At 42.6% G+C, this 18053-nt stretch overlaps 3 protein-coding genes across 5 annotated transcripts; 2 read left to right on the top strand and 1 right to left on the bottom strand.

The window, feature by feature from the left end:
* Window positions 1-142: 142 nt before the first annotated feature.
* Window positions 143-2068, top strand: RB195_010892 (uncharacterized protein; the record flags this gene model as incomplete). Its single annotated transcript, XM_064192079.1, has 3 exons — window positions 143-215; window positions 286-658; window positions 721-2068. 3 exons carry the CDS (start codon window positions 143-145, stop codon window positions 2066-2068), a joined length of 1794 nt encoding a protein of 597 aa, XP_064049662.1.
* Window positions 2069-2371: 303 nt separating this feature from the next.
* On the top strand, window positions 2372-2779 carry RB195_010891 (uncharacterized protein; the record flags this gene model as incomplete). The annotated part of the gene is made up of 1 exon (XM_064192078.1): window positions 2372-2779. One exon carries the CDS (start codon window positions 2372-2374, stop codon window positions 2777-2779), a length of 408 nt encoding a protein of 135 aa, XP_064049661.1.
* Window positions 2780-3376: 597 nt separating this feature from the next.
* On the bottom strand, window positions 3377-17603 carry RB195_010890 (uncharacterized protein; the record flags this gene model as incomplete). Of its 3 annotated transcripts, XM_064192075.1 has the most annotated exons (17): window positions 3377-3436; window positions 3506-3578; window positions 4105-4232; window positions 4283-4393; window positions 4446-4640; window positions 6448-6546; window positions 6613-6729; window positions 7857-7974; window positions 8477-8574; window positions 12887-13045; window positions 13375-13509; window positions 13620-13704; window positions 16740-16868; window positions 16934-17069; window positions 17134-17230; window positions 17295-17392; window positions 17498-17603. In XM_064192075.1, 17 exons carry the CDS (start codon window positions 17601-17603, stop codon window positions 3377-3379), a joined length of 1944 nt encoding a protein of 647 aa, XP_064049658.1. The 3 variants fall into 3 exon arrangements, with proteins under 3 accessions (XP_064049658.1, XP_064049659.1, XP_064049660.1); XM_064192077.1 differs by lacking the exon at window positions 3377-3436 and having other exon boundaries at window positions 3437-3578; XM_064192076.1 differs by lacking the exon at window positions 3377-3436 and having other exon boundaries at window positions 3437-3578; window positions 12896-13045.
* Window positions 17604-18053: the final 450 nt, after the last annotated feature.

Here is an 18053-nt window from a genome sequence, read left to right as displayed (position 1 = left end):
AAGGGAGCATGGAATCTTTGGCAACAACATTCGTTTCGTCACGCTGAACAGCCGAACACTATCGAGTGAACTCCAACATGCCGCTCTATCCAGACTTCTGCGATATCTCTGTGTGCCTTCTGCTGCACTGCAGGAAACACGCATGAGAGATCGGCCCGTCATCAGCATCGAAAATTACACCATATACTGCGGCGATGCTGATGAGAACAAAGTAGGTGGCTGCGCGATAGCTGTGAGGAACGATTACAAGAACCTGATGGAGGAATTTGGCTCAACGTTGTCTAGATGCGCCTCACGCACCTACGGAAACCACTGAGGACAACAGTAAGGACGCCTTCTTTGATGAACTCAATGCGTTGATGTCTAAAATACCAAGCCAGCAGGTGGTCATTGTCGGAATCGACGCAAAAGATGGGACTCGAACAGCAATCCGATGTGCTAGGAAAATGGTACTATGCAGCGGAGCGCACGGTGACCGTCTGGTCGACTTGTGCGAACAGACGGGCCTCATCATCGCTTCCACGTTTAAGAGGAATCATCGACGCCATCAGCTCACGTTGCAGGGGTCAACCCTTTTAACGCCTGAAGAGCAGCGCAAGCGGAAGATGAGGACTCTTAAACTTCAGCTCGACTACGCTCTGGCGAGGAACATTCCTCAGTCAGATATCCGAAAATATAGAGCTGTTTGGGACGTCGCGTTCGACTCTGACCACCGTCCAGGACGGACGCTGCAAGGGAAACGCTCCCGGTTCTATTGCCGCGGAAGAAGTTTGCCTTTGCATCTGCGGAAACAAAATCCACATACAATTCTGTATGTGACGCGCGCAGCGCTGGTGACTTCAATCAGGAAAAGCGTCTTAGAAGGAAGCTGTGTCGTCAACTGCAACAAGACCGCGATAACGAGTGGACGTCAAGAGCGATGGAGTTTGAGAAGGCGTGGGGGGACAGGAACCCGCGGAAAACCTATGCTCTACTAAAACAGTATAGCGGCAAAATGAAAACATGTTCCCCTGTCCTCTACACTGCCAATGGGGTAGCTGTCGGTGAAGCAACCCTTCCAATTTGGAAGGAACACTTCAAGACCTTGCTGAAGCGGCTAGCACCGTCAGCCCCTGAACTCGAACACGTTCATAGACCGACATACGCGGTTAACGAGGAGCCACCGACCGTGTCGAAGGTCCTGGTCTGTATTCAAAAAATGAAGAATGGAAAATCTGGCGAGGACGACGGGATTAGCGCAGAAATGCTAAAATATCTTCCTCCGTCTGGGATTCGTGAGATGACAAAGATCATCCGTTCAATATGGATAGACGAAAGGATACCTGATTCGTGGAGACACACTATCATAATTCCCCTCCACAAGAAGTTATCCGTCACGGACCCTAGGAATTACCGAGGAATCTCTTTGCTGCGTGTTATGTACAAGGTATTGGAGCGCATTATCTTGGACCGACTTATTAAACATCGCGAAGAAAAAACGCGCGACGAGCAAGCTGGCTTTCGTCCTGGCTGGTCTACGATTGACCAGGTGTTCATTGTCAGGAGAGTGATCGAAATCTGGGTGCGGTATTCGAAGCCAATGCAACTAGCGTTTCTGGACTTTGAAGCCGCGTTCGACTCTCCTCACCGAGACCGTCTTCTCAACGCGCTCAGCGCCGATGGAGTACCAGGAAAGTTCGTTCGCTTGCTTGATGACATGAATCAACGAACAACTGCTGCAGTTCGAACACCAGCCGGATGTACAACACCGTTTGAAGTGGTAACTGGAGTAAGACAAGGGGCAGTGGCAGGACCTTTCCTGTTCAATTTCGCAATCGAATTATGCGAAGAACAGTCGACCAGTGTCCTGCCGACATTGTCTTGGCACCATCTGGGTGCCACTTTACTGACCTCGAGTACGCCGACGATGTTATATTCGCGGAAAGCAGTACGAAACTTCAACATGTTGTCAACCTTGTATCGAAGCTGGCTGCAGCCTATGGACTACGCCTACGCCCTGATAAATGCAAGCAGATGTGGATCTCTTCGAGACCACGAACGGGAATCAGGGTGGACGGACAACCGATAGAACTCGTCGATGTGTTCTGTTACCTAGGCTGTACGCTGAAGAACAATGGCAGCTACGAAAGAGATGTTCAGCAAAGATGCGCTAAGGCCACTTCTGCATTTAACTCTTTAACGAAATGCCTGTGATCGACCCCCATCACCAACGAAGTCAAGCTGCGAGTCTACCTATCCGCAATTCGCCCCATCATGATGTACGGATCGGAGACTTGGGCAGCACCATCAACGGTTATGGAGAGGCTTGACGGCACGGAACGAAAGCTGCTTAGACGGCTACTTGGCTACTTTTGGCCTAGGGTATGTCACAATGAAGATATTTACGCAGAAATTGATGTGGATGAGACGTGGAAGATATCAACATTTTCCACCGCCATTGAATCTGGATAAAGTAAGTCGTTTTCGCTTCTTTGGTCATATATTAAGGAGACCGGCAGATCGCCTTGTTCAACGAGTTCTGAGGAGTTCGTCGGGTTCGAGCTGGAAGAAGCCACTTGGCCAAAAACGGAAGTTCTGGACTGAGACGGTGAAAGAGGACCTGAGGACACTCGGCGTGGATAGGCAGTTCAGGCGAGACGTAAGGTTTCGCAGAATATGGAATAGCGACGAATGGATTGATTCTGTGCAAGCTCTCGCAGAAGATCGAGAAGGTTGGGCAGAGCTGTCTTCAAAAACGGCACACCTCGGCGAAGATGCGGGTAATCGCGTCAGGCGATGACATTAGACCGCCGATTAAGTCAAGTAAGATGTATTTGGGTATCACATTGCTATACTCGCATTGGAACCCAACAATCACTTTCAAGGCTTAAAAAAACAATGAGATCTAAGGAAAGCAGGATGACCTGATTTTAGAAGCACTAAAATTAAAAAGCATCATAGTAAAAATTTTGAAAATTAAGGTTGAAGTGCAGATTGCTCGATGGCAAAGCGTTACTGAAATTTTACGTGTTCCGCGGCTAATAATATTGAGCGTTATACTGTAAGAATAAACTACTCCTTCATTCAAAATTGATTTTTGAATTTTGTAAACTTCATTAGAAAAATATTATCCACGATAACGGAAAGTGAGTATATGAAACAATAGTAATTAGAATAAAAATGTGAAGAGACCGCTATAAGAATATGTAACACTACCACTATGCTTGGAGAGATTTTGGGAAGAGGTGTTAGGTTATACGATCTTAAAGAAATCCCATGCGGAACAGCTCTTATACTCGTGCACAGAGATCATTCTGATCAATAAAGGCGAGGCTTTTTCAAAAGTTTGTTTCCGTCCTTCTCGGCATGCAATGCCACTAGCGGAGGTTAGAAATAATCAAAGGATCTGAGGAGGTAAACATAGAAACACAGCTTGCTTGTAACGTAGCACATCATCCTAGCGCATTTTAAAACTGTCTTGGCAAAAGATTATCGCATGTGGTAGGATAGAACACAGTGATTTTACCTCCATATTGAATAGGTCCACTTCTAGCACAGATACGATGAATTCCATGAGATCCCGACTGGATCCATCATGACTAAAACTAAATTTCTATCGAACTAAACATTTTCATGCATTGTTATTGTTCCTCTAGGAAGATGGAGGGCTAAAACCAAAATGAGCTCACATTGTGCATTAAAGGAACTACTTTGATATGATATTACTGTTTTCGACATTAAAGGCATCACCCCACGAATCTGAGGTGGTGCAGATTTCAGGTGGAGTATTCGTATACGGGATGGGAGACTATGGAGAGGGGGGTGATTCCGTCCATTTCTTCCTAATTGCCGTAAAAAAACGGCCCGGAAGATGCGGCGCCGCAGAAGGCTGGCCCGCTCCAGTCGAACTCCCTGTAGAAAATAGTGCGCCAGAACGCCTGAAGCCGTATCTTCCGGGCCGTTTTTCACTGCAATTAGGAAGAAATTAACGGAATCACCCCCCTCTCCATAGTCTCCAATCCCGTATACGAATACTCCATCTGAAATCCGTACCACCTCAGATTCGTGGAGTGATGCCTTTAAAATCCACAAGCAGCCACGAATGGTGAAGAAACAATATCTTACGTGAAAGTCTCTAGAACCATCTTCCTGAAACCAGCGACTCTTGACATCAGGTTGTTGAACTCAAGAAAGGATCCGCGACGGTCACTTGACGGCGCGCAAGCACCATCCAGTGGTCCGTCTGTGAGCACCTGCAGGCGATGGATCATTGAAATTTTGGTTCGGAAAGAAAAACTCTTACTTGTAGCCAGTAAAAACGACCTTCTTCGTTGCAAGCCGGAAACTGATAGAGAAAAAACATAAGTAAGCGATAAACTGCACTTGCCGCATCGAACTTCTGTCCAAACTCTGGCTGGAACACATCTGGTTTAAGCGAAATGCAATTTCGCGACAGTTAACCGAACCTTTGCTATATCATGGAACAAACGAGATAAGGTATCCGGTGATGGTAAGAGTGATGGATGCAGCGAGTTCTGTAGAGAAATGACAATTTCATGACAGATAAAATCGTGTATGAACGAAGATGGAGTGTTATTCTGCATCTCCACTATAAGCGCTTCGAAGAACTGCCGCAAGTTGTCTGGAAACGAGCCGCATTCCTGAAAATACCGAAAATATTATACAGAAAAGATTGATTGGGAGAAAGAAAAACACATACTGTCCTACCCTACCAATGTGCTCATGTTCATGTAAGGAATGCACTCACGTCTACATATATTCTAGATATCGCGCATGTAGCGAGTCGACAAAATATGATCAACCTGAGCACTGGAAGGAAAGCACTATACCTTGTGCAGTTGAAGAAAGGGAAACAAAAATTGATATAACGCGGCAAACTGCTTACGAACCCACTTTTCATTGAAATGAAAAAATAAAGGATAAACGATAAAGGCACTGGCGTATCAATCCACTTGGGATACGATAACGCGTTTTTTTACTGCAATTCGTAATCGCTGAGGTTTTGGAACGCTTGTTGGCCTATGCAATGACTTGCGGGGGGCAGCTGATTATCAAGTCAGTGTTTTCATCCTCCCAGACCTACCCTTTCAACTAACGGTATAGTATTTGTTACTAAATCGATTTTTCAGCCAAAAAAAAAGAGGAACTCATCTAGAACTATTGCTGTTATGCAGCTTTAAGAAAACTCAACAGCAAAAATCCGACATCTGCTCCCGAACAAGTCTCGCAACCAACTGCCTCCCAAAGTCGTCGAATTTGAGGGAATACAGAGAATCGTCCGGGCATAAAAATTTCCACAGCTACCTATTCTAAGAAACATTACATCTAATGATCCTATTTTGAACAAATAAAAAGAAAGAAGATTTACCTTTCTACACTTTTCCTTAATATGTTGGATTTTCCAGAATGCACTGGGTACATATGTTATGTACACATACATATATTTGATGTTTATATGCATACAAAAATGAACTAAAGGCAGCATACCGCGAATCTGAAGTGGTGCGGATTTCAGGTGGAGTATTCGTACGCGGGATCGTAGATTATGGAGAGGGCTGTTGTTCCGTCTGTTTCTTCCTAATTGCCGTAAAAAACGGCCCGGAAGATGCGGCGCTGCACAGGGCTGGCGTGAACTCCTTTTAGAAAACAGTGCAACAGTGCGCCGGAACGCTCGAAGCCGTACCTTCCGGGCCGTTTTCCACGGCAATTAGGAAGAAACCAACGGAATCACCCTCCTCCTCATAATGTACCACCCCATATACGAATACTCCATCGGAAATCCGTACCACTCCAGATTCGCTTGGTGATGCCTTAAAACAAATAGATCTAGAAGATATCTCTAGAACATGGCCTTACCTATCTATAAGTTCTATGACTTATCATGAAAAACATTTCATGGAAAACCTGGAAGAAATATTTCTTGCAATCTGCAAACATAGACAGTAACATTCTAAAGTGCGGAAGGAATCGTGAAAACTTCCTCCCCACCCCCTTTCTCTCGCGTCAATTGCGATGGGTGGAGACAGAAAGAGGACCTATGCTTGATTTCTTGCGTGACATTTTAACCCAGCAATCATTAGAATAACATATTGTGAGTAGTGTACTAGCTCCTTTTACCGGCTCCCTCATTGCAAGTTCATTACCAGAAGGTAGACTCTTGCTTTGGAAAAGTTAGCTAGATCTGACTGTAATGTTTTGTATAATCACAACTACACAGAGAGACAGCAATAAACAGGTTTCTGTTTGTCATCGAAATGCCGGAGAGTAAGTGTGTGCATGAAGGACAGAGACCAGCTGGAGATGCTCAACGCGCTAAAATGAGGTGGTAGCAATGCACAATGGGGCAATTGTTACCATCTGATATTAAACAATATGGATACTAGCGACGATGTGCAATCCCAGCAAAAAAGTACAAATGAGAAAGCAAAAAAGCTAAGTAAAACTGACCATTCCACTTCTTGCCAATGCTTTCGGGATCATGTGACTTCGTGTTAGCATTACATCGCTCCACGAACATCCCTCGAATGAAGGAGCTGCGATAAAACTCTGCAGAAAATGTCTCTCTCAACACTACAACAAGTCTCACGAAACCTCACAATGGAGCCCTACTACCTGGAGATCACTGAAATCGAAAACTTCGAAAAGACCACAGTCATTCAAAGCATTCTCAGAATTTTCCGCTGTCGTCCCAATGACCATTTCTTCATGATTAAGACAGACTAGAGGCATCTAGAAAATGTCGTTATGAAGGAAATTTGAGAAGAAGAACTGGAAGTTAAGTTGCGCGGTCAGAAGAGTTCCTCACAGGAACACTCTGGTGTGCTCCTCGATTTTCTAGACAGTTTTAGGAGAGAAAGAGACCGAAATCAACTAACTTTTCTACACAATTTCTCAAAAGGTAGACATTCTCATATGCCTGAGGGGCAGCACTTAAAGGCAGCATGAATCTGGGGTGGTACGGATTTCATGTGGGGTATCCGTATAAGGGGTCGCAGATTATGAAGACCGACTGACAAACAGCCGCCTCCAGAATGCTGTTTTGTACGACGCCATCTATTGCAACGCTCCACCTCTTGTGCCGCCTCCGCCCTGCGATTCGTCGAAAATCAATTCGGACTGCCCCGATAGGCAGTAAGGGACGCTACGCGTACAAGGGTGGCGCGCTGCATTAGAAGGCATCGTATATGACAGCATTCAGGGGCCGGCTGCTTGCAGTGACTGAGGGAGAGATAAGCGGAACCACCCCGGTCTCCATAATCTACCCTATACGTATACTCCCCCTGAAATCCGTACTACCCCAGATTCGTGGTACGCAGCCTTTAAAGAGGGCCGTAATGGCGAGTAGTGGAACGAAAGTATTCAAAGGTGTAATCTCATTTTACTCAACTGACACTTCTCTATCTATTTTACATGGCCGAGCAAAATTTACATAGTTCAACATGGTACAGCTTTTCCATAATGAAGTTTAATTTAGTCCATAATTTTCATTCTCAAAGTGTCGGGAGAGCTTCCACCGATTCCGCTAATTTTAAGCTTAACGCTTTCTGAAGGTCAATGTTTGGTGGGCTTTTTTTTTGAAAAAAAAGGTGCGAAGTTTCTCCATTGTGTTCAGAGTGTTCACCCAATTCACTATCAGTGAATTTTTGTCCAAAGCTAAGAGCTCCATGCTATTTACTGCTACGTCTAGAACTTGGAGTCAATGAAACCACCAAGTAAAGTCTATATCGGCACTTAATATTATAGGTTATGTCACTCATGGCGGGAATTATTCAGCTCAAGAGATAGAAGATCTTGTGGAAGCAAGAGAGCTTCCATAAAAATCGAGGTTTGCAGTAGTTTGAACTGAACAACAAAACCTTGTCTTCATCCGCAACGCTCGTCTGGGACAGCGATGCTGGTTTTTGTCTCAGCTGATTTTCCTTTATTTCCCTCTCCAGATCGTCTAGTAGATCATCGCAACCCTTATACCAATTCCTGCAAGCAGCAAATCACATACGAATTTTGTACTACTTTGTTTAAAGTAAATGAAGCGAGCCGTTTGAGTGATTCCTCTACAAATATCTCACTTTACGATACCTTGCTATCCTACTTTACTTGACTTCACCATACATTTCATTTCAGTCCGCAACAAAATTAGATCAAAGTTTTTTTTTTTTTACAAGTGCAGAAGTCCGATGAAAAATGATAAGGTGGCATTGAGTTTCTGATCGAAACTGAGGGAAGTAGCGAATACTTTTTCCTTTTTATGAAGTTAGTGTCAGAAACGAGATGTAGGATCGAGTTAAGGGGAACAGTTCTAAAAAACAGATTTGAAGCAGAATCATAAACTAGTACGAAAAAGAATTATTTCCTGATACATTCCAAAGTGTACACATAGCTAGTTCTATTCATACTACATTTCCTTTACGATTAAATTAAAGATCTTTTCTCGAGAACCACAGAACCAGAACGTAGAAAATTCGGTATCACTACTTACCATTCCACAGTTTCTGACGCGTCAACGTTCACATTCTTCACGCTCGTTAGATGGGAATTCAACACTGTGGGCGACCCAGAGAACTTACTATTTGAACTCTGAAATGTAAATAATAAAATCCTATAGCATTTAGAGTGATTCGGTCGTAAGAAATAATGCCAGTTATATGTTATCGCCCTAGTGCAACTCCATTCTTTCACCCCCGGTCGATAAATTGGTAGCAGACTTGTCTGGGAAGACAAAAGCGCTGTTTTGATCATCGGCTGGCTCCCTCAAGTCATTGTATGGGCCAACACCCGTTCCAAATACTCCAACGATTACGAACTTCAGTAAAACGCGTTGGCGCATCCCAAGTGGATTGATACGCCAGTGATTTTATTCTTTTCTATATCTTATCTAGTGAAATACATTATTATGAAGTGATAAATCCTGCTGAAAGATAACTTACAACTTGAGTGCCGCTCTAGGAACTCTAGGAACCACATTTATGAGAACCGGTGGAACTTTCTTATTATCGCTTAAAACATTTGAACCATGTGAGCAAACTAGTGATTTTGAGGAAAGTCAATCCGCTTTTTGCTTCTCCCTCCGAAATACAATAAATAAAGAAGCGAAGCCCAAAATCGAAAACCGTAACTGTGTAGTAATAATTGTAGTTTTTAATTTATACACGAACTCAAATCTGATCTAAATGAATGTTTTTCCGTGTTTTGTTTTCTAGTGAAATTCCTTTGGAACACTGTGCAAGGCAACTTATCACGAAATTGGCGGTGTTTGAATCTCTGCATGAATAGATTCTGACGGTGTTGTAGTTCACGACAATGGCCGTCATCACTTTAACTTCTGTCTACTGAGCCAGAAAAAAGGAAGCAACCTTGTCATCAGAAGCTGCCTCATCTACACAATCGCAGACACGTTACAGACTATCATCTATTACTACTTATAATAAGGAGCATCGTTGAGGATACGGGTGCAACCAGGGCTGTTCCGTATGCCACATCTTTTTTTCTTGATTACGAGGGGAACTTGAGCATGATAAAGCTGCTCCTGATCTACGGGCTCCCTACCCCTAGCGATCCCAACATCCTAAGTTTCGTGATACGTTGCCTTTGCGGAGACTGCAACGTTGGGTTTAGGCGGATTGAAACAGCCGCACTACAAATCCATAGGAGAAAGTAGACCAATACTCAAATTAGTTTGCGATCTGATATTGCAGACACCGTCATCCGTATCTTCGTCAAAATGTATCGTCTTTAAACACATAGCCCTGCACAAGCTTCTCGAACGGCAGCAGCTCGCAGTATTTACACAAGTGCTAAGTTGGCAGCTGTTCTGGTTAGTAGTGGCCTAAGGTAAGAAAGTTTCAAAACGTATGATGTGCTTTCTCCGCAGTGCGCTCAAAAGGTACTACTACTTCACTACTATTACTACTACTGCTACTTCACCAGAAATTATCAAAATTCTATCTCAGCACCTTATGAACTCTGGATTTAGAAAGAGCGTTTGGGGAAGGTACAGTTGAGATCTCTCCGTCACTAGGTAGGCTCAATTTGGGTTTCACAGGCGTCCGCAAGACGAATGCCAAAACACAAAATGACCAGTGTGCCCTTACAAAATGCAGATACGTATTGGACCAGACAAGTAGAATCTGCTTAGAGGCAGCATTTGAAATTATCCCCATTTCGTGGGGTGGGAGTGCATGAGTCGACGTGTTTTCGCAAATGTCTTGCTGATTTAGTGCTCGGAGTGTTCCTGATGTTTCGAAATTCTGATTTGCGTAGAAGTTGCGCATCCTCTCCAAAAAACTTGTGAATAATGTCCGCAACAGGAGAGGGGTTACGTAGCGGTAGAGAGGTTGCAATGTCGAAAATTTCGTCGAACGCTGCCTTCTCACCAAGTCTTCATCCCCACTTTCAATATTCAGCAAACACCATTTGTTTAGTCTTCAAAAAACTGATCCATGAATTGTCTTCGCTCGAAAGTTGGGAGACTGTGGTCGACGGTTAGTAAGGCTGTAACAAAGAGAGTTTCCTGAGAGTGAGTGCCATCAGGCAATGTTATGTTTATTTAAGCTGAATGTAGTTTCTTTCTTGAAGATTCTCAATGACGCACCCACAAACACCCAGATTAAAGACAATAAATAAATGAGGGATGAGTGAAGTTGTTCGGGTGTTTTGGTGTTTCCCCTGTGTGTTTAGGAGCGGAGCATCATCGGGTAAACCGCTACTCTTGAGAAGAACGATGCAATAAGAGAAATAGTCGAGCAGTACACGACAAAGTAACACAGAATTTATAAAGTGGGTGAGAACCAACCATTTCCTTCAAATTCTTAACTACGAAAGACTATTGGAAAAGGCCAAATAAACAAATAATATTAATATATTGTAATTCATCGGAATTAGAGAACAATGACGATCGAATTACGCTATCTAACCATACTTCGCTCCATTTGTGCACATGAAGAATGAATCTGGGCAAAAGCCAGCATTGGCTGTCCTTTACTTCTACTACTCAATTATATGAATTCGTATGTCTCGAAAAAGGAAACGAAAAAAAAAAATAAAATAAGTTTACCTGTACCGCAGCTCCACTTTTAAAGCATCCGACACTACTACAGATGATTTCAGACTTCTTCTTTTTGATGTTGAATATATACAAATGGTGAGAAAAGCGGAATCCTAAGTGTTAAGACTCGATTCCTTCTCTCGCTTCGTTCGAAATAATCGAAGAGCAAGAAGAAGTGTTTTCTCCTTCAGAGACGGCAACTGGCAATAGTGAAGCTGATCGGAAACAGATATCTGTGGATTATGTGGCCTTTCCATCACTTTTAAGGAAGTTGCTCAGAGGCAGCTCCAATGTGAACGAATTGTGCTTAGATGGTGAAACTAGATCAACATTGATCGGCTAATGCCTACATATTACACCATTTTCATTTTATCTGTTTATTTGTCCCTTCCTCTTAGATTTTCCCTAGTCGAAGTTAGGATTTCAAAGGAAACTTCTTCTGAGTTCCATCCGCCTTTTGAACTCTGATGTACTTTGTCGAATACTGTTTCTTCACTAATTCTTTTCGCCCTCAAATCTCGCTATTATTCCCTCACTTCACCGTTTCTTTCAGAAGCGTAGCGGTTTGTCCAAAAATGTAACTGTTTGCCCGAAAGCGTGACGGTTTCCCTGACTAGGCCCCACCTCCGGACACGCCTACGGGGCAAACGACTCGCCATCCGTGTTGTTCGGCATAGATAAGTTGCCAGACTATGTGGTGTTGTGTTGCTGTTCACAATTATCAGGGACTTAACCCTTCCTATACTTCAGAGACGCGATATCTTATTTAAAAAATTAGCCCTTTAACTCGAAAATCATACAGATAAAACGTTCTACAAAACTGCTGGCGAGGCAACTTTGAGTGAAGCAAAGTGCGACCTAGACAAATCGTCACATCTGCACACATGGGAGTACAACCGATCGATTAGAAGTTGAAGATTTAAAGTATACAACTCATCCCATGATTTACTTCAGTAAACGACCAATGAAGCCTTTTCATATACCAGTAATAACCAAACATTAACTATATTCGTTATTCTCAAATGCGAAAATTGGCCAAAATTTTTCTCTATCCCGGGTGGAACCCAGTTTCACAATGAGTAGGTTTTGGGATGCGGCTAGCACCCAGAATTACTTTAACTTTGATTCCCAACTTTTAGACCCAACTCCTCATTAAGAATATATTGATTTTAACCCATCAATTCATGACTCCTATTAAAAAGTGTGTCAGGAAACTTCTCTTTTTAACGAGTATCTTACTGTACCATTTGTCTGTCCACTAGTTTAGGTTAAGGTGTCACCACTGATCGAGAGCTCGGTGGCACTTTCCACCGCGTTCTCCAACAACAGTGACCTCGACGTGGAAGTCCACCTTCCAGGGTGATGTGAGGACGTAAAATAACAGAAATAGTAATATAATATAAATAGTAATATAATATAAATATAATAATAATATAGTAATGTAATAATAAACGTAATAATAGAATTCTTGCTCTTCCACAAGGTGACATTACAAATTTTGTGCTTCTTCAGAGGTATCCGCCGACCTATTGCAATCAACTGCGAATTTATACACATAAATTTGAAGGAGAAATAACTCGAATTTTTTAAGTAACAATAATGCAGCTAACCGAACAATGTTCCAATCTTATATCTTGACCTTTTTATAGGGGAATTGGCCTTTTGCATGCTGAAAAAATAAAGAAATGTAGATTCAAAGCACTCTACTTGAATGTTACTATTATGCATTCCATATATTCGACTATAGCTACAGACCACTCCAGTTCTACTGCTCCTGAGTTGTAATCAGTATCCTTCAAGTCTAGAACTAAGCTTGAGGTGACGGAAAATGACGTATTCACATACGTTACCAACCACTTCGTGTTCCGTTTCACTGTTTTCGGATTCCAAACAGATCTTCCGAACAGAATCAAGCTCTTGTTTTGAAAGCGTCAACTTGACGGGGTGCTCATTGGACCAATAATAAACAGCATGCGTCATCATAATCTCCAGATTTGGAAAGACCTTAAACACACATTTGTGAGACCTAAAGCTGAATATGTGAATCAATATGGCAAGTAAGAAAACCAATACAAAGTTTGAGCTAGAAGAAAGTATAAGAAACAATGAAGCGTAGAGAAATGTTATCTACGAACAATACACGAGCGGAAAAAAAAGTGGAGAACTACAGAAACTGATTGTTTCACATTCTGATCTCAAGGGTGACTCAGGGAAATTTTATTAGCCAGATCTCTGATTACTACTTCTGAAGAAGAGCCGCTTGCGTTAAATTGATTTGATGAAAGACGGCTGACCACATTTCTCAAAGCATGGTGATCTGTCTTGTGACTCACTTCATTATGCAACAACTGCGAAAGCACTTCTTCATACAGTACAGGAACTCCTTTCATCAATAGTTGTTTAACGAAGTTAATATTGATTCCATGAGCACCCAAATCTTCACCGTTCTCGATAATAATGCACGATATCTAAACCAAAAAAACCAAAACATAAGTATGATCTGGAAAACTTCTTATCGAATCTTTATCAAGAATAAAATCTAGATCCTGAAAACTGCTAAGAGCACAGACCAGCATACCAGAGTAGCAGCTTTAGACGGCCTTTCTTTAATAACTCGCCAAGACTCGTCTACAGCGGTAGATCCTCCACCTGCACTGATGAGGCTGAAAATTCTTTGTACCAATAAAAGAGGGAAGGCTAATCAATTGTTTAGACGGACTGCATTAGTTTAGCAGAAAAAAGGACAAATATGAGATGATAAGTCTGAACCTCTGAATGAAACCTCTTAACCCTCTGAATGTCACTGACAACGATGTAGCAGCATTCGCTTCACGAACAAGAAGTTATCAATTTTGTATTGTCCATTGACTACATCAATATTAGAAACACAAGTAGATGCAACAGAACCTCGTTCAGAACTTCAGTTACTGTCAAGGTGGAGGTAAAAAGGATTGAACTCGTGGATGTGTTATTTCCACTGAGTCATATTCAGAGAAGCACAGACAGCTACAAAGTGGATATAAAGCAACAATGAACCAACCGTTTCTGCATTTACCTACTTAACTAAATGCAGCGCCCGATTACCTCCAAACACCTTCAAAGGTTGACCTGCGCTATGAACATGAAGTTCAGTTTATGGAACTAGAGTTGCTTGTACGGGTGCTATGTAACCTCTGCCAAAAGTGTGTTATAACGGAGAACGTCAGACAAAATTGGATTTGGAGTGACCGATAACACGTGAAAGACTCTACCTTTTAGAGTAATCACTTTAAACCTTCTAAAGTGATTACTATAAAAGGTAAAGTCTTTCACGTGCAATCGGTCACTCCAATGGTTTAAAGTGATTACTATAAAAGATAGAGTTGTTCACGTGAGTTTATTAAAAGCTAGTCTTAGTTTAGCTATATTATCTTTGCAGTTTAAAGTTTAATGTCTTTGCAAGGAAGCTTATCTCATCAAAATTACTGTCACATGCGCTCAGTTATAGTGTTCGTGATATGATCATCAACACTATAACTGAGCGCATTCGTATAGGCACTCGTACTGTACGCGTCGCAACTCGCCAGACTTTGATAATCAAAAAGTTTGCGCAGAATGCGTGGAGCCAAAACGCCCTAGCGTCTCTAGCGATTTTCGAGATTTTTAGATTCGTACGCTAAAATTTGGGCCCTGATTTCAGAGTAGCCTCCGTCACGTTTTTGTGTTCTATGGGCACCTAAAGGTGTCCATTCCCGTGACCTTTTCTTTCCATTCACGTGCTCTTCGATGCGGACACATAGCGGTCGTGCCATTTCACCAACATACTCGTCGTCACAGTTCGTGCAAAAAATCAGGTAGATCACAACGGATCTTAAGCAGTCTCCTGATCTCGCTGTGGGACAAATAATTCAATTCAGTGTTGTACAGATGGCGTCGTATAAACTATTCTGAACTAGCTAACGTTTCAAATTGTTCGGTGGTATTTCAACTTCTCAGACACTGCCTGATAGCAGTGGTCATTTCATCGGAGATGTAAGGATCGCAGAAGTAAGGAAAGCAGAGAGATATCTCATCTGTGGTAAAAGTTTTCAATTCCCGTGCTCGTACAGTTCGGTATCGTCCTGGATCAGACGTTCGGATTTCATAACCATCAGAAACAGCAATTTCGCGAGACAAGGTTAACTTTTCTCTCCCCAGGACTAATAATATATTAATATATCATTATTATAATATCATTATTAATATTAATAATATTATTAATCACAGTTTTCTTCATCTGAGGTAGATGAACAGGAAGAAAATGAACCAAGATGTTCTTATTACTGAGCTTAAGATACCATTTCGTTTGATACGTACCGTTCTAGATGCCAACTTGGATGTTTAAAAAAGGAAGCCAATTGCCTTGTGATTTTTCTCTAGTAAATTTTATGTGTTCGGACTGTCGGATCAACAAGTCAAAACATTCGTCTATTTCCGCTTGGGTGGCGCAGATGACAAAGCGATCGTCGATGTATTGAGAGTAGAACAAAGGACAGAGTTCCAGAACAGGTGATTGAATTTTGATCATAAACGAAGTAGCTAAAGTGGGAGCCAATCTCTGCTCCATAGCGAAGTCGAGGCACGACTTGAAAAGAACCATCAACTGGGAGATTGAGAATCCGTATAAAGTGATCTTCCAGCAGTTTGGAATCGACGGAGTTCCAGAACAAGTGTCGCAGAGTTATTATATACTTTATTATTCAATGCTTGACGTCGATTGACTCCACGACACAGTCTCTTGTACGGTGTGCAGCCCGCAGATGGTCAAGGAACATACGGGTGTTTGTCAGGTATATGGTTCAATACTTGCGCAAACATTGTGTTCAGGAACCTCCTCATCCTATCCGTATGACCTCTCGCACTACTAATTATAGGTCTCACTTTGAATGTGGTAGGGCCAGTGGAGGCCAGATCGGCGTTGGACTGGAGTTTGTGCGTCTTGATATGCACCGGACAGGCCGCCAGGTGAATCTTAAAGTGAGCAATGAAGAGGGAGGAAACTCAACGGATTTTACTATACTAACCCACTGGTCGTTTAGAAAGTGGACCTTTCTCACGATCTCACTAGCGGAAGATAAGTGATATAGTGAGGCATCTTGCAAGTTTCTTTCTGTTATTGCAATATCCAGCTGGTGTGGAATGACCACAATCTCTCACACCCTTTATCACCTGTGGATAACCTTATCTAATTAGAGTTAATCAACTCTCGAACTCCCTTAATGCCTTGCTTTTGGAAAGAGAAATGTTGGACTTAGTTTTGTTCTTACCAAATCGAGCTATCGTTTTTGATTTGCGATTTTGCCAGAAATTTAGCCAATAAAATTATTTAACAAACCCGTGTACAGCTCATCAAGAATCAATGCGAAATGTGTGCAGCTGCAAAAGCGGTTGCACTCAAAGTAGTGCTGTGGGGCGTAGCGGTTGAGATCAAGGGGGACCCTTGCTAGCACCGTTCTCCGCTGTAGCTCGCGACAGTTCCACTTCGACATCAACCGCTGCCTCCACCGCGCCACGTGGAGTACAGCCGTATAACTGCAACGTGCTTCATTTCGTTCTAACCCGACTACATATTTAAGTGCTAAACCCAACATAAACAAATAAAACACTAGATGCGCAAGTAAGAGGGTAGGCCTAAGTGATTTCCTTACTCTTTAAGAACTTAGCATGAAGAAAAAAAAACCTTTGAAGCGCTGCTCTTTTCTGTTTCCCTTCGGACGTTCGACCAGTAAGGATAAGAACTCGTTTGAACACACGGTGTGAAAAAATGTTACATCCTCTGCAATCACGTGATTTCTGATACCTTTCGTACCTAAAACTAGAAAAAATCAGTGCAGGTCCCATTCTGAAATACGAAACTAACGTGCGCGAACATACAAGCTGACTATTTGTGTGAATTTGGAGAGCAGCGGTGTTTGAATGTCGACTTGATTGTGTTTGAATTCATGGTCACCTTCCGGCAAAATCCCTTCTTTAGAATGTGACAGCCAACTCGGTCGTAATATCCACGCACCTTAATTAGGAGTCAGTACTGTAGCATGCACATTTGCGTTTTAAATATTTCATGTTGAACAAACCAGATACGACAGCATAATACAAGGCAGCGTATGGAAAATGTCTATTTTTCTTTGTGGGGAGCTTAACAACAACATGCGTAACTGCTGTTGACACAAACTGAAAGAATAAGCGGAATTAAGCCGCAAAGCATTATCTATATCACAGAATCAATAGGGTTAACATCTTTCACGTCGATTTCATCCGTGCAACTTCGCCGAATATCGGCCTTTTCCTTGTCCGAAAAACCCACAAGGAACACATTGAAATAACCCGGTCGAGCTATAAAAAACAAAATTGGAGTAACTTTGCAGATCCCAGGGATCCAATAAAGAAGGACATGTATTTTAAGTGCTCTGCGAAAATCACCGCACAATATTCGCACACCTGTTTTATTGCATGGACTCTTCAACTGGCTGAGAGCATCAGCAAAACCCACTCGCTTCCTTTTTTGACGACTGCTCCTATCAGATCCATGGAAGTGACCATCCATACAAGACCGAAAATGACAGTTTTTTAACCAAGGTACTATATTAACACAAGCTTCCCGCTAACCGATTTTTGTAGGTGCTTGTTTGCGACAAATGGAAATGTAAATGGAACAATGGCAAGGCACCTTATGCAGGAGGTAACTGAGTTCACAAAAGTTGAAGTTCACCTCCTCCGCCAATCCTCCGCCCTCCTCAAATAATTACTTCTCAGCTTTAATCGACGACTCACAACAGAAGTCTGTCAAGTCCCTTGTTGACACCATCCATCGCTGCAGTTCGCGACGGTCCCACGTCGACTCCAAGTGCCATCTTCACCGCGGCGCACTGAGCGCAGCTGCTTGCGCAACTGCGCCATGCTTCATGTGGTCTTGACTCGACTATGGCATGCTGGCCCGAATCACCCGCAATCTCGTTTTTTTCCACTTTTTTCTACGTGCGTTTTTTTGCGTATT

Source organism: Necator americanus, chromosome III (genome assembly GCF_031761385.1).
Source record: "Necator americanus strain Aroian chromosome III, whole genome shotgun sequence".
Lineage (NCBI taxonomy): Eukaryota > Metazoa > Nematoda > Chromadorea > Rhabditida > Ancylostomatidae > Necator > Necator americanus.
This window is presented reverse-complemented; position numbering and strand designations above follow the sequence as displayed.